At 44.1% G+C, this 25161-nt stretch overlaps 2 protein-coding genes across 4 annotated transcripts in view; one reads left to right on the top strand and one right to left on the bottom strand.

Annotated features, from left to right (window-relative positions):
- Window positions 1–13952, top strand: part of syt6a (synaptotagmin VIa) — a 67519-nt gene extending 53567 nt beyond the window's left edge. For all 3 annotated transcript variants that reach the window (XM_030423799.1, XM_030423800.1, XM_030423801.1), the window contains 5 exons: window positions 879–1440; window positions 8121–8241; window positions 9230–9401; window positions 10151–10301; window positions 12149–13952. In XM_030423799.1, the coding sequence (XP_030279659.1) occupies window positions 879–1440; window positions 8121–8241; window positions 9230–9401; window positions 10151–10301; window positions 12149–12220 (1078 nt within the window). In that variant the 3' untranslated portion in view covers window positions 12221–13952. The remainder of the gene's footprint in view (window positions 1–878; window positions 1441–8120; window positions 8242–9229; window positions 9402–10150; window positions 10302–12148) is intronic.
- A 2236-nt stretch (window positions 13953–16188) lies between these two features.
- olfml3a (olfactomedin-like 3a) lies at window positions 16189–24642 on the bottom strand. The gene is made up of 3 exons (XM_030423966.1): window positions 24271–24642; window positions 21664–21976; window positions 16189–19235 (listed from the first exon to the last, which is right to left on the bottom strand). Exons 1-3 carry the CDS (start codon window positions 24379–24381, stop codon window positions 18451–18453), a joined length of 1209 nt encoding a protein of 402 aa, XP_030279826.1. The 5' UTR covers window positions 24382–24642; the 3' UTR covers window positions 16189–18450.
- Between the last annotated feature and the right edge of the window lie 519 nt (window positions 24643–25161).

Here is a 25161-nt window from a genome sequence, read left to right as displayed (position 1 = left end):
CAGAGGGAAAGTGGAAGTGGATGATCCACCCACCCACTCCCAGACTTTGACCCTCTCGCTCGTTATACTACTGTTCTAGAGGGGATGCTAGAGAAACCAGGCTGTATTTGACAGGTTGGAAAGTGAGAAAATGCTGTTTAGGTGTGCTCAAAACTCCTCTCTCCAACTTTCTTCACTCCAATTCTGCCGTCAACTTCCTGAGATTTCCGAGGAAGACTTTTCCTTGAAGACTTGCGTTTCTGGCTGGAAAAAGGATTTTATTATTCAACAAAAAGGTCCAAAACAACCTCAACCTGTGGCAAAAACAAGAACTTGTAACTTTGACAGTTGCAGTTGCCCCAAAGGTTTACATCACAGCTGTTGTCACGGCTGCAGCTGACGTGATCTACTGGACCGATTCCAAATATTAGGTCAGGTATGAATCATTAATACACCGAAGCATGTAAATACAGGGCCCACGTTTAAAAATACTGTAATTCCCCTTTAACTGTTGCAAATTAGACATAATTCATAATTAATTGGTATTCCAGGCAGTGACAGTGGCATGAGAATAGTAGGGTAATTGTTCTCATGCATTTTTAAAAGACAATATACAAACAAGCCACAGGCAATGAGCTATTTCCTCCCACAGGAGAACCAGCTAGTCATTGGCTGTTGTCTTTGATCAGTCTTTAGCAGAAGATGTGAGGTTACACGAGGCGACACAATCAGTCACCCTTTGTCAGCGCTAGTAGTTTGAGGTCAGCTTGGCGCGTCTTTGAATGTGTGAAGTCAAAAACCACCTGCAGTTTCTCCGCTCGTCGTCGCCCCAGCACTTTAACACAAGCCATTCTCTGTCACTCTCTCTTTCTGTCTTCTTGTGTGTTCTCTCCCTGCAGGCACAACTCATTCAAAAGACACCTGCCCAGGCAGATGCAGGTGAGCAGTCTAGACCTGGGAAATGATTATGTGCCGGACAAAGAGGAAACGTCCACCAGCATCGGCCGCATCCAGCCGGAGCTCTACCAGCAGAAGGCGCTCGAATCAGAGGACTCGTCCAAGAACGGCAGCAGCAAAAACTGTGGCTCCATTAACTTCTCTCTCAAGTATGACTACGAAAACGAATGCCTCATAGTCAACATCCTCAAGGCAGTAGACCTACCTGCCAAGGACTTATGCGGCACATCCGACCCGTACGTGAAGATCTACCTGCTGCCCGACCGCAAGAAGTTCCAGACTCGCGTCCACCGGAAGACACTCAACCCCACATTCAGCGAGAGCTTCCAGTTTCCTGTGCCTTACGACGAGCTGGCGGTCAGGAAGCTCCACATGAGCGTCTTTGACTTTGACCGGTTTTCTCGACACGATATGATCGGGGAGGTGGTGCTGGAAAACTTGTTCGAGACGTCAGACCTCTCCAGGGAGACGAACATATGGAGGGAAATCCAATACGCCACCAGTGTAAGAATCCATTGGCTTTTTCTCTTATACACTATGCATTACAATCTATACATATGAGTCACATTTGCACCCAGGGTCAAAGGTCCAGACACTGAGGTCGGGTTCCTCTGGACATTTACTAGAAGTCTGGGGGAGGTTTTAACTGGGTAGACAGATTTGAACCCTGAATCAATCACCATCGACCAACTTGATAATTGGTTTTCGTTTGACAGGAAGTTGAAAAACGTTGAGCCTGTCAGACGATCAGACGAATTTCTGGTATGTCAGATGTTTTGTTCAGGTCCAAGCTAACGAGAGCCGTTAAAAGACAGTAGTTGTTGATGAAGCAGTTGTCTTGTTTGATAAAAGTTGTAGGTTCTGGTCCTGCAAAAGGGAAAATTTAAATGGTGTAGGGTAAGTTAAAGGTCCTATTCGTAAAAAAGAACAGTCTTATTCCCAACTCATCATAAACTGACGCTTTGGGATGGCGACTGATCCATCCTACAATCCCAAAACGTCAATTTTCGACGAGGTGGGAAACCCAGAGTGTCATTCCTGTCATTACTGTATTTAATGAGTTGGGAATGAGACTCAAACATCCACTTTTCTTACAAATAGGTCCTTTAAAACAACACGCAGGTTTGATTAAAATTCAAACAGTGTCCGCCCAGCTGTAGCAACAAATAATATCCATCCTAAAATGAATGAACTAACACCAGTCTGATTGATATTCCCTGGAGTGCACAATTAAAAATCCTTATTTAGGAAAGTAACTCAAGAGCGAGATAACTGTTTTTGCAAATGAGCCCTTCGAAATGGGTTTTTACGTTCGTGGCAGCTCAATGACAAGCGCAGGCAGCACTCTGACAGTTTGGTATTTTTCTGACCTTGAAATTCTCTTTGTACTCTGTGGGGTGTTCTGGTAGCCGGTGCACAAAGCACATTTTTGGTACTCTAGTGGAAACTGGGCCTCAGATTGTTCTCAGAATAGACATCTTAGACGGTTTCTGGCGCAGTGTCACATAAGAGTCCAGGCACGTTTCTGCAGTGGCCTTCCCAAGAGTAGTTCAAAGACTTCTTTGTGTTTTTTTGAAGTTTTGTGTTGAGGTGATCGGCTCAACAAAGTCATCGCCACGAAGCAGCAACAAATTAGGACTGAATAAGTGAGGTTCTGCGACAGAACGAAGGAAAGTGACACTTTTGTTGAGCTTTTGGATCAGCTGTTTTCAGAGCGACGAGACGGCTAATGTGACAAGCTGAGACGCTCTGATCTACGCTCAACTTCAACCAGCCTGTTTGCACTTTGCACCGCTGCACAATCGAGGGTGTGAAGGTACACAGAAGCCACAGTTCGATACACACCAGGGATCAGAGGACACGGTTTGGTACAAGTTCGGTACAACAGGAAAAAAGGCAACAAAAGGCTTGACTTTTAACTTGCAGCAATGTAAGTTACAGTTTGGTCCTCCTAGTCCTCCTCTAAGATAGGCGATGCAGTCTGGACAGTTAGCAAACACTCTCGCATGGATCATATTTCTATGCAGAGCTGAAAAAAACAAATGCAAATGTGATGTAATTGCCAACTGACTTTGTGCCGAGTGTTGCTAAAATGGTCCCAAAAAAACATTTTCTCTAGTTTTAGGCCCCCAAAAAAAAATCGATGACGGATTCAGTTTTCCCCCATCTGAAGTTTCCTCCTGCCAGTGTGCAGAGACGGCAACATTTGAGCATCTTTATTCAGCTTTCAAGAAAACATAATCCAACAGTGATTTCAATAATAAAACATTTAAAATCCAAACAATCGCAAAAGATTTAGAGTCTTCTAAGTGTCTGATTTCGGGAAGGAGTGTGTCGAGGGAGTTGAATTCCAGGTAATGTGAATCAAATGACTGGAGATGTATCAACCGGTGCGATATGATGAATCAGATTCATATCCTACGACAAACATAATTGTCACTTATGAGAACACATTAAGGGATGAGTCACAAGATATCAACAACTCTAAAATAAAAGAGAAACATTTCTGACTCATGTTTCTTCGGGCTTGGTTACGTGCTGATGTTGTCCAGGATCCGTGTTCAGGGACTAAGCGTTCCTTGTCTTTGGCATCGTGTCCAGGACCGGAGAGCCCTCACCACTTCATCACATCCACGGAGCCTTTACCTCTGACAGCTTTACCCCCCTCCAGTTGTTGAACTTGAGCTTCTACGAGGGTCGTTCAATAATCTCAACGTTATTGCTTAGGAGGCAGAACAGCGGCGTGGCCTATCCTTGGCACACAAACTTTATTGAACCGCCAAATGATTTTATGACAGAATCCCTTGCTCACATTAAATCCTCGATTGGCAACATAAAGGACGCACAGATGGCGAGGCTGGGTGGAAACAAAACACAAAACATGAAGTGATGTGTAATGCAAGTCTCGGGTGAGATTAAGACACTGCTTCGAAGGACTCTGCAAAGTTAGAAATATCGAGCCGAGGGAGGGAGGGAGCTTTACTTAGTTCATAGATCAAGGAGAGCTATTCATCAATACCGCCAACTTACACAGGCATTACTAAAATAAAGAGTGCAGAGGTGAGTTATCGATTTCAGACCATTTCTCACGTGTGTTCGATCTGACTGAACTATTTTGGGATGGTTTGTACATGCTGATCAGTGGCATGAATGGAGGAGAATGTTTATCAAGTGGAAGTGACTAAAACCCAAGAGGCTGTAAGTGTCGTTATGATCACACAGAGACTCTTCGCTGCAGGTGCAGCCGCTTTAAAAATGACCTTGGAAAAGGCGCATGTTTCGGGCCTGTGGTTCAGGGCCGCGTGCCCAACCGGCCGTCGTATGCACGGTCATACCGTCTCAGTATGACCGGCCGATAAAAGCAAACAGCCATGTGCTGCTAGAGCTAAATCCGCTGGAGTCACGCTATGCGGGGTGGAGGTGAAGTCTGAACAAATGAGTCTAGAGTCTTGATGGCGAGTGATTTCGCTGTCCTGACTTTGGACGGGAGTTCGTTCCACCACTAAGGTGCCGGATCCAAGAGGGTATCTTCCCAGCATGAGCAGACAGCAGTGGTTGATTTGGACATCAGATTTAATTCATCATATAGAGTAATTGCAAACCTGTTCTGTCTGTGTAAACCTATTATCAACCCTGGCCGATATTCAGCTTTTTCCGCTTATCGGTATCAGTGATTTTTCTGTCGGATTGCCGATAAAACAAACTAATTTAAAATGTGCAACTTTGGCTCTGACCAAGCATCCTGCCCACAACAACATCTGATTGGTAACACTTCACAATGTATGGCCTATAAACACTGAATTAATCTAAATCTTAAAGTAACTGGTAAATTTTGACACAAAGATTTACCTTTTTACTGCAAAGGACATCGGTTTTTAGTCTCCTTGATTGCTAATAACCAATATCAGCCTTTAGAAAGCGATATCAGTCGACCCCCACTCTTATGTATTAGAATGTGATGACTCTGGAGAGTTATCGCATCTGGTTCAAACTGCGATGAAAACCATCAGTCAGACAGATCATTACAATCTTCAGTGTGTCTTTGACCATCATGTTCTAAAAACAGGCCAAGAGAATCCTTTGTGATTCATCCCTCACCCTGCACTCTCAGTATGAGCTCTTACCGCCAGTCGGAGCTCAGAGGTGCAAATTGGATCAGTTTAAGAAGTCCTTTGTGCCGTTATCAGTTGGAATTTTAAACAGCAGCCGACAGTAAGCAGAGGTTACAGAGGCTGTGCTGCAGCACAGAACCACAGAATCAGCTGACTGAAACCTCAGTGTGTAGTTTTGTTTTTTTGCTTTATTTATCGCGTGTTTCTTGTGTTCTTGTGCAGTTCTTAAGGTCGTTTTGTCTGTGGTTTGGGGCAATATGTGTTGTACAGTTCTTGCTTTGTCAAGTCAAGTTTGCAAAATAGCCCTCAACAAAATGTAAAGATAAATCCCTAATGATAATAATAACATGAGGTGAGTTCGCCAAATATGTAACAGTTCATCCTGAGGGCGACAAAACAATCCGTCCAGTGTCGACTTCACGCCTCTAGAGGAAATGTCAGAGAATCACCAAAGATATTTGAATACATCATCTTGGAATCATGAATCCCTCTACAAAATTTCATAGATAGCAATAAACCGCTCATTATATAAGGTAATCCCGTCTGACCTAACGACCGATCAACAGACCGACGCCGTCATCCCCGCAGTGTCGCTGCCAGCGTGGCTAAAACATGATTAATGCCGTGCAGATGATACTGACTGGCACCGAAACAGCTTGTGTTCCTACAAGGACAATCAAAGTGTCACTTTATGCTTTTACAACACTTGACATTTCTGCTGTGCTCTCACATTATGGCTGAACCTTCACACCCTTCAGAGAGAAATCCCTCACTTCCGCAGCAGAGAGAAGCCGGAGCACAGCTGTGTGTGTGAGGAGACGCTAAGACTGCAGCACTCAGACAGACGTGTGGAGATTTGCCAATCAGCGGGGTTCTCACCGAGCTCATTCGGAGAGATTAGGGGTCTGTGCGACCTTAATACTGTTCATAGGATGGGGCTAAGAACTCGCATGAGACAGACCACAGGACTTTCACTCCACTCGAGGCTATTAGCTCAGTCGGGACTCAAACGCGACTGTTTCTACACACAAGAAGCCAATTTTTCGTGTTTGCAAAGTTTTGTTTCTAAGGTGATTTAGATTATATGACACATTCTCACACAAGGGATCGCTCTCTGAAAAAAACCCAAAAAAAACTGTCTGCTTGACTCATTCACTTGTTGATTATGTGGGTAATCGTGCTACGTTACGTGGAAGTTATTGAGCTGTAAATCTGATGTTTCTAATTTCCTCACGGTGATCATCCGGAACATGATCAGAAGGCAACGCAATAAAAAACCTGCAGTGAGAATAATGACGTTTTCTGCCGTTTTGGCAGTTTTATCGGGGAGTTGATCGGAGGGTCGGCCATGATTTTCAGAATTGAACCAGATTGTTTTCAAGGAGAAACGTTTAACTTAATAACACAAAGGACTTGAAGTGAAGCCCAGTTGTTGTTGTTTCCTCTTCTCATTGATTAGCTCTGCGCTGCTGTTGGCTCGACTTTGTAGACCTTTCTTCCTGGTGTGCTTCAAGCAGGGTGCTACAGATTATTCCTGATTCACATTTTCTTTTCTGACAACTTTATGATTTCGTCACGAAGAAATGATACTGAAATTATACATTATTTACGTCCTACGTCTTCATGTCCGTGCATTAATCATGAAGCTAGAGCCAGTAGGTGATTTGAGGAGGGACGCCATCCACCTTGTTAGCAAAAATGACCAAAATGCAGGGTTAGAGTTATCCCCCCTCCCCAGAGATCGCTAATAGGCGGACTACTACACGGGTCTGGACCCAGACGCTGGACCCAGACGCTGGACCCAGACGCTGTCCCATCTGCCCCTCGACCCATAACTGATCAATTATTGAGAATCATCACATTTTTGAAAGAGCATTTCTATTTGAATCACTGCAGCTTTTCTAGTCTTTACAGCACTCGCTGCCCAGGAAACCCACAAAGCAATTACATGCAGTAATCAGCCAATCTGCTTTAATTACACTCAGTGTTGCATTAATATTTTAGAGTTAATTTCCGCCCTTTCCTGTATAAAATCAAATGATAATCAGAAAGTGGTTGAATACTAATGTTAGCTTTCATCTAACGGGGGCTAACGCGTTATCAAATACAGTATGTTGTTTTTACCTTTTGTCTTTTCAGTTTGTTCTCAACCAGGAAGTGGGAAAAAATAATAAGTTCCGGCCCATTAGCGACTCAGCTAACACCAAAGGAAAGGTTGGCATAATAAAATAAACAAAAAATAAACAATAAAATAATAAAATAAAGAAAAACAAAATAAAACCATTAATAGAATAATTAATGTAAAATGTTCTTCCATTTTCAGGTCTGACCAGGCTTTTAGAGATGCTGGTGTACTCATGCTAGCTGTTCCCCCCTGGTTTCACTCTCTATGCTAAGCTAAGCTAATCGCCTCCTGGCTGTAACATGGGAGTGGCGTCGATGCTCTCAGCCGAATCTCTGTAAGAAAAACACGTATCCTTAATTAAACAAAGTGGTGGTTGAGACTTTTTTTTATTGTCGACAATACAAAGACAACAAACATGAAATGTTCCTCTAACAATACGCCTGCATTCCTCCTGTGCCTGATTAGAAAAACAATGCAGCAGTTACCAAACCACAGGCTCATAATGCAGCAACTTCACCCCCCCAAAAAAATGCAAATTGAGAAGTTGCATTATTTTACATCATATTAGTTCTTTAACGCAGCTTTATGTCTACTCTGCGCTCCAGTTATCCAGCTTATTCGTCCCAGTTGTTAGAATCTGATTGTGTTTCTTGTGGGAACTTTACCATGTTTTGCAGTTTAATGATTGAGGAGGATGACCGACAACACAGTGGCACATAAAATATAGTGTTTCTGCTCCTCTGCTCCGTTTGCTTCACTGACTGTGCACTCGAGCAGTTACACAGCTCTGACTATAAATAAAAAATGCCATCGATCGCACATGCGGACCTGGCGGACGAGACGCCGCACTGCTCGTACATCGCTCTGGATCAAAAGGAGCGGTGTTGAATGTTAATGTGAATCTGAAAAATGGATTTGTTTTGTTTTGTTTCCGTGTGGTCCAACAGGAGAGTGTCGACCTCGGGGAGGTCATGTTTTCGCTATGCTACCTGCCCACCGCGGGCAGACTCACACTCACCGTCATCAAGTGCAGGAACCTCAAGGCCATGGACATCACCGGATACTCAGGTGTGTGTTTATGTGTGTGTGTGATTCACTTACAGCTGCAGTGGCTCAGAGTGAATGACCCCCGCGTGAATGTCCAATTGTAAGCGCGCAAACAGTGGAGAGCCGCCTCTACAGCTGCGCTCTGTTTATTTCAGCAGTTATTAATATTCAACACTTGCGATATTAAGACATTGTCAGCAAATAGAGGCAGGGCGGTCTGTTTATTTTAATCGACTGCTCCTCCGTTTTTGTCTCCAAGCCCCTAATACTGATATCACTTGTGAAAATGTGACATTTCATTGTGCATTAAATGCCAGGGTTCAGGTGTAATTCCAAGTGGATGTGGCATTTTTTTCCCCCCTCCCGTGTTTAATGACATTTTAATCCCCGGAATTTTTTTTAGGGGGGCTTTAACTGTCTGCCATTATTTATCTCAATCTCGGTCGTCGTAAAAAAAACCCGGCCGCTATCAAATTGCGCCTTCGAGCATATTAGGGCTGCAAAGCAAGCAACCCTTGTGTTTGTTGTTTATAGATTCAGGGCAGCTTACGTCTGACAGAAGCGGAGCATAATGGATCATACGAGGCGATTTACCGCTGAGGGATGAAGATTGAAATCGGCATTCATCAGGAAGCTCTCCCCGTCACGCTATCCGCGGCCTCCCGTCTTCTTTGTTTACACAAGGCGTTGACTCATCTACTTTTATGCGCTATTACTGTAGCCGGGTCCTCCAGGGTGGCTTTCATGCTTAAGTAGAAACCAGAGAAGAAGACACACACACTGGTTGATGAAATAGGCCACTGATGCCTTTATCTTCACAGACATCTTTTGAAGATGTGAAGGCAGACATTGTAAAAAGCTCTGCTCTCTTTGAATAATCCCCCCAAAAAGCCTCTTCATGCTAATTATCGCTCCGTTATTTCCAAAAAACACGATGATTTTTTAAATTATCTGCAGTTCCTGTTTGTAACTGTTTCCCCCCCACCCGTCCTTCTGTTCCCACGATCAGATCCCTACGTCAAAGTGTCGCTCATATGTGACGGCAGACGTTTGAAAAAGAAGAAGACGAGCATCAAGAAGAACACTCTGAACCCCACCTACAACGAGGCCATCATCTTCGACATCCCCCCGGACAGCATGGACCACGTCAGCCTGCACATCTCCGTCATGGACTACGACCTGTACGTACATAACTCGAATCCTTCCGCCAGCAGACACTGAGAATCGACTCGTGTTCTGCATTTTTAAAACCTTAAAGATCGGCATATTTGCGGATTCTGTGTTTTTTAATGAAGTAGAAAGAGCATATGTCTCTGTGCGGAAAAACCACATCAGACATGAATTATTGCTGAAACGCCGAGTGTATTTATACATCTGCAGGAGATCGAATTATTCCTCAGCGTAGCGCAGGAGTGCACCTTTATATATTTACAGTATGTGAAGCTATAACAGGAAAGAGGAAAAGTGGACGCAGTGCAGCTGACAGAATGAGAACAGGCGTGTTAAAGGTCAGACTGTGAGTGGTATTATTTATTTTTTTTTTCTTTTACCGTGTAGTATAAAAAGAGCAGAGACCAGTTTGAAACACAGCCTCCTGCGTTTCATTGACTGGCTGCTATGATGCTGGGATTAAATGAGGTTGTGCTAATAACCCCGGCGAGCGTGCCAAAGGAAAAAAAAAACAAAACACTCTGCTTTCATCAAGATCTCCTTTGATAGCCGTCCAAAGATGAGTCAATTCTGGTGTCACCGAAGACAATCAGCTGCGGATCCGCCGCGCAGAATCGCCAGGACAACCGGATTCTGATTCGTGTCTCCTTTCATTACGAGATGCCCTTCTTGCAATTATAAACAAGTATTTGATGTATGAGATGTCGTGTCAGGTTAAGTCAGATGTATTCATACAGTACGTGTGTGCGTGTCCCCACAGGGTAGGTCATAATGAGATCATTGGTGTGATGAGACTCGGGTGCCACGCCGAGGGACTCGGCCGGGACCACTGGAACGAGATGCTGGCTTACCCGCGCAAGCCCATTGCACACTGGCACCCCCTGCTGGAGTCCAAGAAGTCTGAGAAGGAGGTAGGTTTGGTACTGGAGACTTTTATAAAGAAGTATTCCGTGTGTGATCATCATCTAGGACGAGCAAGCAGGCGGGTAGGACAGGGTGGGAGACATGGTAGGAGGTTCTGGGGTTAAAACAACTGGTAAAAGGGCCGGTACGAGGATTTAGTGAGGTTTCAGATAGAAACCAACTAAGTACCCCTCACCTCAGCCTCCATTTCTAATAGTGTAGGAGAACACAAACAATGGCCAGTATTTAGTTTGTTCTGAGCCACTTTAGAAACATGGCAGACTCCGCAGAGGAGGAGCCTCTCCGTCTGTCGATATATACAGGGTTCGTACGGGTGCTTGAAATCCTTGAAAGTGCTTGAATTTCAATGTTGTGTTTTCAAGGTCTGAAAAGTGCTTGGATTTTAGTTTAAGTGCTTGAAAGTGCTTGACATTATAACTCTGTGTCTTTCACGAAATTGGGATCAGGCTGGATAATTAATTTCTGAAGTTTTTGCTATTATAGAATATAATTTTAGATGTTTACAGCATAATACAATGTACATAATTGTGATAAAAAGTGAAGAAAAAAATCATAAGTATATATATATTCCTTTAGATACGTATTTTACCGCAATTTACAGCAATAAGGTGCTGGAAAATCTTAAAAATGACCCTTAAAAGTGCTTGAAAAGTGCTTGAATTTGACCTTGAAAAATGTGTTCGAACCCTGTATATAAAAAGCCAATTTTAAAGTCCTGAAAACACATTGACTCTTATTTTCAGGGGATGATACACTCGTGAAAATATAATTATGACTTTTACATTCCATTTCTGCCAATAGAGCCGCTGCCCCACCCCTGCTGGAAAAAAAACAGCACAACATAACAAACAGGTTTTGGTGCTGGTCTGCAGGTTTTTCCAGCAGGGACTGGATCTTAAAGGTACTGGTGGATAAAAAATTTGACTCCTTTTCGGCCTCAAATCTGAAAACAGAGACGCGATACACACATTTGTAAACTTAGTGCGACTTTCTCTTTCTGAGGATGTCAATATCTGATGTCCATCAAGAATAAGCATCCGCAAATCTGCCCAGAAATCAAAGAAAGACGATGCTCCTCATAAATACAGAACTTGCCTTAAAAACATTGCGTTTTTAAGTTTTCTTCAGAATCGAAATAATCCAGACAGCTGCCTGAACATAAATGGGTACACTGCAAATAGGAGCTGCTAATAGTTAATTCAGCATACTTATATGGGGAAAATTTGCGAATATTTGAACAAATGTTGGCTAAAAATGTGTGGCGAAAAGCTTAATTCACTGAATCTATGGCAGCATACTTTCTGTTTACATCCCCAAGGCATTGTGGGAATGACTCACAATGTCCTGTAAACCAGTCTTGTAATTTATTCTGTCATTTATTTATCTGAAACACATTATAATTTGATAATGTTTTAAAAAAAAAACAACTTCTCTGTTAACTTATTTATTCTTTCGTTATGTTTCGAGGGCCCGGACTTTTTTCTGTTGTTGTTTTTATTATTTCAATAATTGAAAGACCCGAGACGGAGAATCTAGTCTTGTCTCTGTTTTTGATGAGATTCTATGCGGGTATCTGTATTATTTATTGAGTCTATGCTTCTTGTATGAGTGCCCTAGTGTTATTTTCCTGCACCATCACCAAGCTAAACACGAAAATGGCTTAAAAAAAAAATGGGTTACTCATGTTCCTGGAGTACCGACAGTCTCCTCCACACACATATTTGCTCTGTGCTCAGACTGACCAGAGAGTGATGGTGCTATTTAAAAAATAAATAAATCAAAAAAACCAACATATGTGTTATGAATCACTTCCTTGTGTCTGTGTGTCCTGCAGTGGAAGGCGAGGACAGCCAGCTTTGACAGCCAAGGCTCCTGCCCCTCACCCCGGCCCCCTGCGAGTCCCTGAGCAGAGCCACCTGTGACCCAGCAGCCCAGAAGGGGGTTTCCTCCCTCCTGCTGATCCACTTCCCGTCTGTCTGATTGAGGAGAAACACAACCCCACTGTCTCTCCCTCTCTTTCTCCCTCCATGCCTCTCTCTCTGTCCCTCCCTCCCTCAAGTCTAGTCCCAGAGCACTCCCAAGAACTGATCTAGGACCACCGTCAGTCAGTTAGTTGTGTGAAGCGCAGTCTTTTCGGGTTAAAGTTTTAGGGGTCGCTGATTTGAAAATGTTGGGTGTTGTGGTGACCGAGCCCTGCCCTCGCTGTCCTCAGAAGAGACCGGCTGAACGTCCGAGGTGAAACGGACCTCGGCGTCCTCACAGGAGACTTTCCAACCGTCGAGGATTCAGCTTTGTGCTGCGGAGACTCTTTGATGGGGGGAAAAAAAAAAAACTCAGCCGGATTTTAGATCCCTGAGAGCAGCGGTTTCAGTTTCACAAAAAGAGAAGCCGAGGACACGGCCGGGGGTAGAAAAAAGAGACGATCTGAAGCAATTTTCAAAAACTCTACAGCGCTCTCATTGAATTTCACAGTGCCGTATTAGCATAAAACGACACTGAACTGTTAGATGTAAAAACTGCTCCATTAGTCGTTATTGTTTGTGAATGGCAGAAAACTGAAATTCATTTCGAACACCCAGCTGAGCTTGCTGTACTTCCAGTTTCATCAAACACCACGAGCAAATTATCTGAGAGGTCGGATCCAAAATATTCTCAATTAGGCGATTTGATTTTGCAGCTTTGGTGTGTTTTAACAAGCAGCAAGACGACAGATTTTATGTACAAAACTGGATTATTGGTGTTCACAAGAGCAAATTGGCTTCTATTTCAATTTCTATAAACAAGAAGTAGAAGGTTAAACAACCTGACAAAGGCACAAGCAGAGTCACAATTCCTAAAATAGACATTTTGACAGAAACAAAGGCGCTCTGGAGGTTTCTGTGAACAGGTGAAGCACACTTTACACACCCTTACCTCCTTCTCTGTATGGTGTTCGCTTTCTGAACGATGTCACCCTTTCTCTTCCAAATGGAAAAACTCACTCAAGCGCTCACGTCTTTTCCTTCAGACTCACTTGTTCGAGAGCACTTCCTCTTCTTCTTCTTCTCCGTCTCCTCTTGTTCTTTTTCTGAACAGGTCTTTTTTGGTGGATGTGTATAGTTTCATGTAAAAGCCGTCTGCCAGTTGCTGTATGTATGTTTCATTTCTCCAGATAAGATATAATGATAGGTATAGATTAAAAAAAAAAAAAATACTGACATTTTGAATATTTGTAGCCTTGTTGTTGGTGATGACTGAGAAAAACTCTGAACAAAGGTGAACATATTCGTCTTTTTGAACTTAGAAACATGCAACTTTTCTTGATGTTTATCCGGTCATATCTCATGCTGTTGTACAGGGATAGCGTGTGTTTGGATTCGCCATCCAGATGTTTGATCTGCAACATGTGGCCAATGGATTATCTCCGAAGACATTCGATGCGATTGAGAAAAGTACTGCATATCAGTTTACGTCGGTACGAGTCCTTCATTGGGTCCCTGCATATTGTTTGTTCTTATTTACGATAACTTGTTTTTTGTCGGATAGAAAATGCACAAAAATCTCCAGTTAAGGCCAAGATTACGGTCCTGTAACTGTTCAGGTGAAAAACAGTAATGTATCTATAGCTTTTAAATAAAAAAAAAAGGAGGTTCCATATAGCTTTGTGGTGAGAAAAATGTATTATAATAATTTGGTTTCTATTTTTTGTTTTGTTTCGCATTAATAGATAGTTTCCAAGGATTTAAATGTGTGAACACAAGGGCAGAAGACGTGACTTAAGACTGAGAACCTATCAGCTATTGTCTGATGGCTGCAATGTGCCGCCTTGTCTCTCTAAAAGGGAGGTGTAATATTCCTTCTATTCCAAAAAGCCGCCACTTGGCCGCAACTGGGGTAGGCGTAAACATGTGACGTGACATGAAGATCGGCGTGAAGAGTGAAGCAGGTCGAATTTGTCTTCAAAATAAGAGCTTTACATTGCACCCCACTGGAGTTTAGAACTGGGTTCTTAGCGGAGGGCTTTTAATTTGAAAGTAGCGACTGTTCGTAGCTTGCCGCTACAACAACAAGTGGACAACGAAGACAGCTACAGAGACCGAGGAGACGCTAGCATCTCCTGGATCTCAGTGGCTTTACAGTTGCTCATCTTGACGTCCGCGGATGAAGTGATGGACTGACTGCTGTGATCAGCTGTTTCCTGGTTTTAAAACTCCCCGGCTGCGGGTTGCACATCAGTGCAGGTCATTGACACCTCCGCCCACCTCACGCAATATCCGGCACATCGACGGCTCGGATTTACATAGCAATGGGGGTGGAAAAAAGTGTATCCTCCATGGCGTCAAATTGGCGGACCAAAAGAGACCCCCAATTTATCGTCTTCTGTCTAAATCCACGGACCTAGCCGCAAAAAGGACGGCCCCCTTTCGCGGCTTGCTGCCCAGTATAAAAACGGCTACTGTTTCCGGGCTTCATGGTGTAGCCAGCGCCTATCCACATTATAAAGAACGGAAAACTGGAGCTAAAGGTCCAATTTGTAAGAAAGTTAGATTTCAGTCTCATTCTCAACTCATTAAACACTGACGCCTTGGGATTGAAGGTCGGGTTGGCTGCCGGCCCAAAGCGTCAGCATTTGTTGAGGAGTTGGGAATTCTTACTAATTGGACCTTCATGAGGAAACTCTTAATTACTGCATATGAAAACAACCATACAGGTCGACTATAAATAGAGCTAATTGTGACTCATAATAACGTTTCTCAGTGCACAGCCACATAAGTCGACTGAGTTCTTTTAACCAGGGTTTGAGTTATAATCTGAGCTTTGTTGGGGTCTCTAAAATAATTAACCGCAACCAATGTCAGGGCAAAAAAACAGATAAATAGGATAATAGCGAATACAACAGGTGTGTTCTGCAAGAGAAAGGGAAAGCGTGATGAGTGTTTTAAATGCGTCTCGACGTGCGTCTTGAGCGACCACTTGTGATCCGATCTCACTTCTCAGCTCTATATGCAAATATAGGCTTTCACCGACATCATGAGAACAAATGGACACAACATTTTTTACACAAAGAAATAAATATTTCCACGTATAACGTTTGCGGAAGTAGGCACAAATAGTTAAGAATGTGTAGTTTCTCCTAATACATCACATTTCAAAATTGAGCGTTTTTCAAAGGGAGTCTGGTGACTTTCTCCACTCCGATAGTTAAAGACTTTTTCAGTAATGCCGGGCCAGATTTATGTAACTCAAACCGGGCTTTTAACTAACTCATGTAGTTGGGTCAATTACATAATGTAGCCTCGTCTTGTTACTGAAGTTACAGAAGAAACATTGATTTTAACCCAAAACACAATGTTTTCCCAAACCTAACCAAGTAGTTCTTTACCTGCTCAAAGCTAACCAAACTGCGAGCGATCCGGTTCATCTGTCATTGTTACACGTCAACAACGATGTTCATGTTGTTTTAGGAGTCGCTAGTAATCGACCTATACCTTGCACACAATGTCTGCGTTCGTATGCAGATGTTTGTTTAATAGAGATGAGATGAGATCAACTTGAAGAGCAATTCTTTGTTTTGCCGCACAATGCACAAACCCCAAACTCGATGGGCTGACAATGTTCCCTCAATGCAAAAACTTCCTTTCAGCTCAGAGCACTGGACTTCAACAGGTGGAGGACAGAGTTGCACATAAACTGGCAAACAAGAAACGCTGTTTCTCGGTCACAGTTGCAAGCCAGATTTTATTACATACATTTTTATCCACTGGCGTTATGCGATTGATAGAATTGGTTAATCCAGATAAACAGCTGGAGGCTCTAATTCCCCTACATTACACGAGGAGAGAGTGTCAGTCGAACCGCGAATGACATATAACCACGTAGAAAATGCAATGGAAATATGGAATTTATGTGTTTATTTCGTACATTTATTTAAGGAATTTAACAGTCTCGTCATCACAGATCTGCTGCTTCACGCACGTCATGATTTATATGCTAAATTTGTTTTGCTTCCACTTTTTTTGGCCGTTTTTTTAAGATAATTTCTCATCACCTGCGAGAGCCAGCTTCGTTGTTATTCAGATTTTTATTGTTTCTACGTTACGTTGATAGTCAGGTTACTGGTTTCCTGGAAGTCGGTTCATTTCTAAACAATGAAAACATAGCATATATATAACAGTATTTATACAAAGGCTATCACGACATGGTGGGGAAGAGTTTTCAAACCCTTTGCTACACACACATTCACAAAGTTCTGATTTAAAAAATATCAGCAGTAGAGGCTCCATACATCTCTGTGATTACAACATCATAACTTGGTTTCTTCAAGTTTCAGGTTAACCTTCCAGTCGTAGTAGATTTGGTGTTCTGTAATTGGCGAGCGCAGATACCATCGGAACATTTGTGGCCAGGAAATGTTCATCTAGAGAGCCAGAGTGATATCAGGCAGGAGGAAACCCGCCAGGAGACATGCACAGATTATATTGGTAAGGCTTGTACAGATAATTTCTTTTCGATATGAGGACCATTTATTGAATAGCGTCCCTATTATCTCAACAGCAGCCCCGCAGCATCTTTAATCTGATACGTGAAAATGTTCTTGGCAGCGGCTTCGGCTCGTCCAGACTGCCGGTGCCTCGTTCAGCGGACGGAGAGAGAGGGCGAGTAATACTTTTGGCTCGAGCTTGCCCTCGGTTAGACTCCATATATCACAGAGTTTGTGAAAACGTCTGGGAGAAAATCGTCAAGAGGGGGGGGCGGCCAGATGCATTCAGCAGACCAAACCCTCGACAGATCTGTTTTCGCCATTTCCGCCTTGAGTAGCGAGCTGTTTAGTGCCTCGGTGTGTGTGTGTGTGTGTACGTACGCGAGGTTTCTGAGACGACAGCGCGGGGGCAGCTGATGGGTGGACAGGTCAGCGTCTACAGAGCAGTGGCATTTCTCTAATTGGCCCTTGTTACAGAGAGGATGAGTCAGCGCGTTACCGTCCGCGCGTGACGCAAATCCATCACAGCATCGGCACTGCGCCGTCTGAGATTCACACGGTTGTTGCGATGGTGAAACCCCTCCTTGTTAATTCTTAAATTTAGTGTAAAGATTTGAATAAAGTGGTTGAAAATAATTTAAAAAAACAACCTTTCTTGTCTCCTCATGTGCTTTATGATGGTCATATGTTTCTCTGACAGTGTGGTGTGTTCTTTCATAGTCGAGGAGACCTGTTAAATCCATCGCCTCGGTTAATGGACTGTTTCTCGAAGCCCTCCTTCAGCTTTGCCTAATATATTGTAAACGTTTCTTGATATGAATCTTGTATCCCTTCCAACTGTTACGATAGCACTGAATTTCCAATTTTCTATTGAGCATTTTTTGTATTTGTACTAATAGAGAAAAAGGAAAAAAGAAAAAAAAAAAAGTTTGAGAAAAAAATTGTTCTGGTGATTGATATCAACGAGTCGTTCAGTTCAGACCAAAAAAGTCGATCACACGAGTTCCTTTTAGATCATTAATTGAGACTCACAATCACGAGTTGACCCAGTGTGTGATAAGAAGTATCTGAGAATAGATTTACAGTCTTTACGCCACAAACTGTCTTTTCTTTTTTTTTTTGGGTTTGATCGAGTCTAAAAAAATCAACAGCGGAGAATAGTTTGTTGTTTTTTTTTTCTCTTCCTCCCATGGGATGTGATGTGTTTATCAGTTTCTGTGACATGATTTTGTTTTTCTTTGATTAAAAGACTTATGCAAAATGCACTCGTCGTTGTGTGTGTGTGTGTTTTTTTATAACTCGCGGTGACAAACGCAGGCGCTGGCTTAACAAGCGGAGGGAGAGCGAGGCGCAAAAGGAAATTAGATTTCGCCTGAATCAAACGGCCAAACCAAATGAAAGGAGGACACACACAGACACACCGCATAGACCGCCTCTAATTAACAGAGTGGCATTTTCTTCTTCTCCCTGTTATATTACACACGTAAGATGAAGGATGAAATAAGTGACTGACGGGTTCAAAAGCCCTTTGATTTCCTTAGAAATGTGTGATGTTACATCTGATCTGTGTTAAAATCGACTGCAGGAAAGAATTTGGCGTATCTCGGAACAAATTCGCTGCTCCTATTTTTCACCCCTTGCCTTTTGAAAAACACGACACCGCCGCTCCCCCGCTGTCAGACCAGGAGTTTCCTCTTCATGGTCAGTCTGTAAATGATCTGGTAGCCGTCGTCCCAGCCGTAGAGCTGCCTCTCCTCGGGGTTGTATTTCAGGCTGGCGTGGGATCCGTACCTTCTGGGAAAGTAGAGCAGCGGGGCCTCCTCGCTGATCACCATGTCGTTGACGTCAAAGATGCACTGGACCCGGGAGCGGCTGGCCAGGCGGGTGTTGTAAACCACGTAGACGGTCCCGCAGACGATAAAAGCGGCCTCTGCGTTCTCCCGTGGGCAGCGGGTGTCCCAGATTTGCTCTATATCGAGCGTGGCGGGGTCCATCTTTGCGAGGTAGATGTTTGGCTCGCTGTCGCTGGTGGCGTAGAGGAGCCAGAGGCCCTCGTCGTCGGCTGCCAGGTCCGCTGCGGTTTCTGGGTTGAGGCTATACACAGCAGCCTGGCTCTCCACGGGGAACATGGCGATATCTGTCATCGAGCCGCTCAGCATGTCGTACTTGACCACCTGCACGTCCGTATCAGCCTCCTGCTGTATGTAGTACAAGTAGCCGTTATAAACAGCGCTGCCGGGACCGATCCAATCAGAGGGAAGCACGAGCCGTCGGCTGCCGGTGACGCCAGGAGAGCGGGAGAAGTCCCTGACAGAGTCGAACTGGTAGACGTCGTCTCCCGACGTCCCGTTAAAGACGTAAACCTTGGACGACCTCGGGTCTCTGGTCCACATGCCTTTGGGGCTCCCAACTCTCTTCAGGATCTTCACTGATCTGATGCCAGAGATGATTTCCACACAGTCTGCAGGGAGAGAGACCACAAAGGAAGAATCATGCTTTTGTGCTTAAAGAAATAAACCATGCTCAGGTTTACATTTCGCTGTCCTGTTGTGCTGTTGCTGCCAGTTTTTCAGATAAATCTAAAATCAACTAACCAAGCCTGAAGAGCACCAATGTCTAAGGTTGAGTCAAACACAGGAACGACACAGTAGATGCTCCTGGTAATTACTTACAACTACTTACGTAAACCCACAAACTAATGTGGTTACTCATGCTGTGCTACTTGGCCTCAGAAATAAGGTCAGAGTGCTGTTATTAGGTTGTGAGCTGGTTAGCTGGACATGCAGCCAGTGCAGAGAAACACACAGCGTGAAACACTCCTCTCATGCCCGCGATGCTCTTGTGTTTTACGCTTTTGAAAGACTAATAAAAAGACGTCCTCAGATATCTATTAAAGCAAAACAAAAGGTCAATTCTTATCAATATCTAGAGATTATAGGCTGTGGTGCACACGGGGAGACACATTTCTTTCTTTAACCCGGTTACAGGAATAGCTTCCCTGTGGGAGAAACGTACGGGAAAAAAATCGTACCAAGACGACAATAGTTGTGTCATACATGGCTACAACACTGACATTTCCCATAACTGACTTTCATAATCAGGACCTGGAGGGGGATGGAGGTGGAATTAAAGCGAGACAACCAGACTGGGAAGCCAGCGACCGCAGATCCAGACTGTGTTTCAACATTTGTAAAAGGCCGAAACCACGGGATACTTCCAGGGAGACCTCACAACAATTTCCAGCTCAAGTCAAAACATGATCCCTCCCTCGCCCTCACCGAGTGGTAGCTGTGCCGAACTCTCACCAGATCATAATCACACTGCGGTATCTGCGGTTTGTCCACTGCCAAACATTTGTTCTGGCGATCGAGTCGCCGCTGAGAGAGAAACATCGTTGCGACATCAATCCACACCCCTGAATTTCATGTCTTTGCAACATATTTCACATTGCCGCTCTCTGCAATCACATATTTCACAGGTGTGTTAACATAATTACATCACCTGGACTCTGATCCTCAGCTGCCTCAATTTGTTTCCATTAACATGTTTCGGTGAAGTGCTCTCCCTTCAGATGAAATCTGTATTTGCAGCCCGACGTTCAGAAATCAGGCCGCCTGCAGCAGTGAGTATCTGGCTCTCCGTGAAAAGGTAAATTCAAAGCAGTCATGGGGAAATTGGACACAGACTCATTATGAGAGGATGTATTAGTGCAGCACAGACAACATGAGGATGCTTTTTGTAAAAGAAGAGAGAGATTAATAATACAGAGCTTTCATGCATGTACACGGACAAAGGACGTTCCCCCGGTGTGTCCGGGGGGCGAAATTAGCATTATGCTCACAAATCTGACAAAAAAAGGGTCCGTTACAATGCGGTAAAGTTCGTTTTAGGTCAGTTCGCAGACGTTCACAATGGCTCACTGTGTGCAGAGCTCAGTCCTGCGAACATGAGCTCGGAGAATAACGCTGCAGCTTCGGGGCAGCTTCCTGTCCCTCCTCTCTGCAGAGACACGGCTCCAGATGGAACAGGAGATTTGACACTCAGCAACAGAGAAAGCCTCTCGCGCCGCATTGTGCTATCATCCAATATGTATTTGAAATGAGAGAAATCTCCCCCTGATTATACGGAGCATGAGCAGCATTACGATTCTGAGCTTTTAAGTTATTACAGCATAATTCTTGAATTAATGCGTTATCGATCGTCTTGTTAAGTCAGCGAGGATAATACAGAAATCAATATTTTCCCTCATTCGCTTTGTGTGAGGAGTCTTTTTTTTTTTTTTTAATGTTCCTGCTGGGATTTGGCTCATGCAGATCTTTTGCTTAATGGGCACATTCGGTGAAAACTGCCAGTGTAAAGTCTGACGCGTCCCGTGGAATTAAAATGTGATTTTTCTTTTACAACTTTTCCATGTGAAGCTTTTAAAAAAGGGTTTATAAGTCCCTGTGTATCCAGAGTAAACCGCTCAGTGCAGCAGTCACATCTCTGCGTTGTTTACCGCGGCGCTCTTTGGGAGACTGAAGATTATCATGACAAATGTCGTGCTCGGGCAGCACAAACAGACGAGCGGCACTGCTGAAATAAATGAGTTGAACGAGGCCACATTTCTCCTGGAAAACATGACTGCCCACTGACTCAAAGCACTCCGTTAAATGACTTGTAACAGCGCTGTGTTTGTTTCCCATTTTCCAGTGGGATGGCTTTTCCAAGACAGCGAGTCTGCAAAAAAGTGTGGGGTGGGTGGGTGTAATCTTGGCGTGATGTGAATTTCCAAATTTAACCTCAAGTGGAACATACAGCCTATATACGCTATACAGACTCTGACGGGGCTGTCGAGAATGGAAATGAGGGATCAAAGATCCTGCGGAGGACGTTTCCCTGCAGCTCACCAGACACTCTGGAGTACAGCTCCTCCCAGTCCTCCTCCTCCTCTTCCTCCCCTCTGCTCTCCTGCAGCCCCCAGGCTCCCTGCTCCACCACCTTGTCTGCCTTATTCGCGCAGGCCCGAGGGGAAGTCTGGGTCTCCACATAGTCCATCTCTCGCTCGACCCGGTCCACTCGCAGCGCAGCTCCTTCGAGGTCCTTGAACAGCAGGCCGTGCTCGTTCTTTATTCCCTCCATGGCCTCGACGGTTAGCTTCTTGAAATCCAGCAGCTCTGTGTGGTAGCGGTGGGACTGATCGTGCCAGAGCTGCATTCGGTCCTATCAGACACGGGCAGAGCACAAAACAAGTTATTTCACACAAACTGCCAGCTACAAGATTCAGGGGTTAAAGGTCATGCTGGCCTCTCTGTGAGGCTGTGTAGCGTAGCTTGGACTTAAATGTTACGGTCAGCGTCCTTGCTAACATGCTAACGTTTGACAGGTTTTATTTTTCCATGTTACCATTATAGTTCTGGTGTGTTGGCATGCTAACATCCGCATTTTAGCCTAGCCCCAGTATATCACAGTAAAGCATAGGCTGATGGAAACCCTAACCTAACCCTGAACATAAGTATCTCAAGTTTCAAAAGGTGTAATTTGTAGAATATGACTAAGTAGATCCAAAAACATAAGAGGCAGCATACCATTTCCAGCATTCAACAACTTCTTTCCTTGTTTTTCTTGGCTGTAGCTAGCTAACGGTTAGCTAATTAGCTCATGGCTCAGTGGGCCAAAGAGTTTGTCTGGGCCGTCACCACAAGCAGTGGGGCCCGGCTCTACTGGGTTTGGCATCCTGACATGAGTGGACAAGACCGACGGAGGTCATTTTGATGACAGGGGATACAGCGCGGAGGTGGTTTTCAGCGGTCCTGACCAAGACTATGGCTTCAGGGACGAGAAGAGCTGGCAGAGGTCAAGGGCAGGACGGGGAGCAAGAGATTTGGACATCAGCGGTGGGTAAAAGAAGGCAAGTAGAGCCTAAATATTTTTACATCTTACAACCTGAGGTGATTGTCGCTCATCTTAGTTTGGTAAAAGAGAGAAACCTTAATCCAGACGGTGAACAGTGTGTTGTTTCTGTTTGGCAAGAAAAAAAATCAGTGTTTAAATACGTCCTTCTTTACATATTTTGAGTGTATCTTGTTTATTGATTTGACCAGGTAGCAAATTTTCTTCTTTTACATCTCCCAGCTGAAACTAGGAGGGCTTTTTAGACTATTACCTCTTACTATACGGTCTCACTGGCTGGTTAGCGTGCTAACTTTAGTAGACATCTCTTACAAATCGCTCTTTTACAGTAAGTTAATGATCAAATATGTTTCAAACTGATAACCCTCTGAATTCGTTGCGTTTGGACACTAAGACACTAAACCAAGATGGTGAACATGATAACTGTACTTGCAAAGCAGCATGTTGGCATTCACGTTGCTAGCGTGTTAGCATAAAGCTGTTAGCAGCCTCAGAGAGCCGGCAGCACGGCTGTGGAGTCGCGTAGCCTGCCGTAATAAATCTCAAACAGCGCCATGACCCTTTTCAATCAAAGCATTATAACCGTGACCAGATAGAATACAGCACAGTTTCCCGGTGTAGTGATTGACACAGTCGGGGTGACAGGTAAATTATTCAGAGCCAGATGTAATAACCGACGCATCCTCCACTGTCTCGTCCTGTCTCGGTTTTCATTTTCTCGCCGTGCATCGCGGTGGGCCTGTGGTCAAATGGAAATGAAAGTCCAATGAAAAACTTGCTGATGAATTGCCGCGCGCACGTCAAGGCAAGAAGTTGAGCCAGCATATTGGAATTGAGACTGGAGGGAGGCCACAGGGGGCGAGGACGGCAGGATTTAGCTGTAAATAGACAATTCATTTCATGTGGATTACAGTTATAAGACTGTCTCTTTTCTGTTTTTTTTGGGGGGGGGGGGGGGTGTGCAGCCAAGAGGCTGATGAAAAAGGAAACGATCCAAGCTTTGGAAATGTGCTCCGAAAGAATGCATTTAAAAGAGTTTGCTGGAACGACTCCCTTCAGGTAACCAGACGTGTAATCCTCCGTTTTATACCACACACTCACCTGGAGCCAACAAAAGTCCTCCCCTTACACAAACGTTTCTGTCTTACAAGCTTCCTTCAGCACACAGTACTGAACTCTCAGTGTTTCGCTGCTTCCCCCAGGCCCTGTGCTGTAACGCAGCTTTATTCTACCTCTGCAGAACACGTCTTTTCTATTAGGCTGCTCTGATGTTCGATGCCATGGCAGCAAAGGGTTCAGCTTGTACTCATTATTGTTGTGTCATTGTCTTAAAGGCTGAAGGAAACTGTAATGTTGCCGGGCAGAAGCTGCGCATTGCGTGCATCAACTGATATTTCCCCCAGAGGCCCCTGCGAGGGTGATGAGCTGGGCAGACATCACATTAATTGGATTGCGTTAGCTAAAATTCACATAAGAGGACGAGGAGGACTCGCAAATATCAACTGCTATTTATCATGTTAAGAAAACTCCAGAGAGGTCTCTCTTAGAACTTTTTACAGCATATTGATGAATTATCAGTCATTTAAAGGGGCATTTCTTCTTACCTCGATAGCCAACAACCTGTTCTCCAGATAATCCATCAGCCCCTGGTAGTAATACTGGGCTCCAGTGAAGGTCCAGGCAGTGGAAACAAGGAGGACTAACACCAGCTTCATTGTGAGACGATAAACAGGACAGCTGAGTTTCTTTGTCCGTCCAGGTTTTTTCGAGGACTCTTCAGGTTTCCCCTCCTTGGGCTGTTTCCCCCTGCAGACCTGTCCTGAGAGATTAACACACTGTGCGACTACATGTGCCGAGGAGGTGAGGAGGATAGAGAGAGCCGGAGGCCGCTCTGAGAGTTTCCAATTCTTTGACTGCCCTCACTTTGCTGGAATGTTTTCACAAACTCTCAGGGAGGAGCCTTGTGCCTCTTACCCCTCTCTGTCCTCCGAAAAGTGAGTGTGCTGCACTCACTGTGTGTGTGTTTGTTGCACATGTCGTACACAATGTCTCCGACAGGTCAGCCGGGATTGTAGACGGAACGCAACCGAACAGATCCGACGATCAGAGCTGGAAAAAGTATTCTCCTTTACTGGAGTAAAAGTATTAATACCACACTGTGAAAATACTCCATTACAAGTTACAACCCGGCATTGAAAGTGTTACTCAAAGCGATGATTTGTGAGTTCTTTTGGAGGCATTTTTTGTTGTTCTTTGTAGAAAATTTCTTAAAATTGATTGATTGACTTAAGATTGTTTAAATCTTTATTTTGAACAAGTACATCTTTTGAGGTTTATGCTTTTTTAATAAACAAACAAACCAGCAAAAGAAAATTGCACATGTACATGTATGAAAAGCAGTGGGAAGAAGTGTGAATTTATCTAATCCCAATCAGCAATCAATAAATGAAATGCTCTGACAAATGAGAGACACAAATCCAGTGACTGTGGCTATT

This window comes from Sparus aurata, chromosome 7, assembly GCF_900880675.1.
Source record: "Sparus aurata chromosome 7, fSpaAur1.1, whole genome shotgun sequence".
NCBI lineage: Eukaryota > Metazoa > Chordata > Actinopteri > Spariformes > Sparidae > Sparus > Sparus aurata.
The sequence above is the reverse complement of the archived record's forward strand: the minus strand, read 5'-3'. Positions and strand labels throughout refer to the sequence as shown.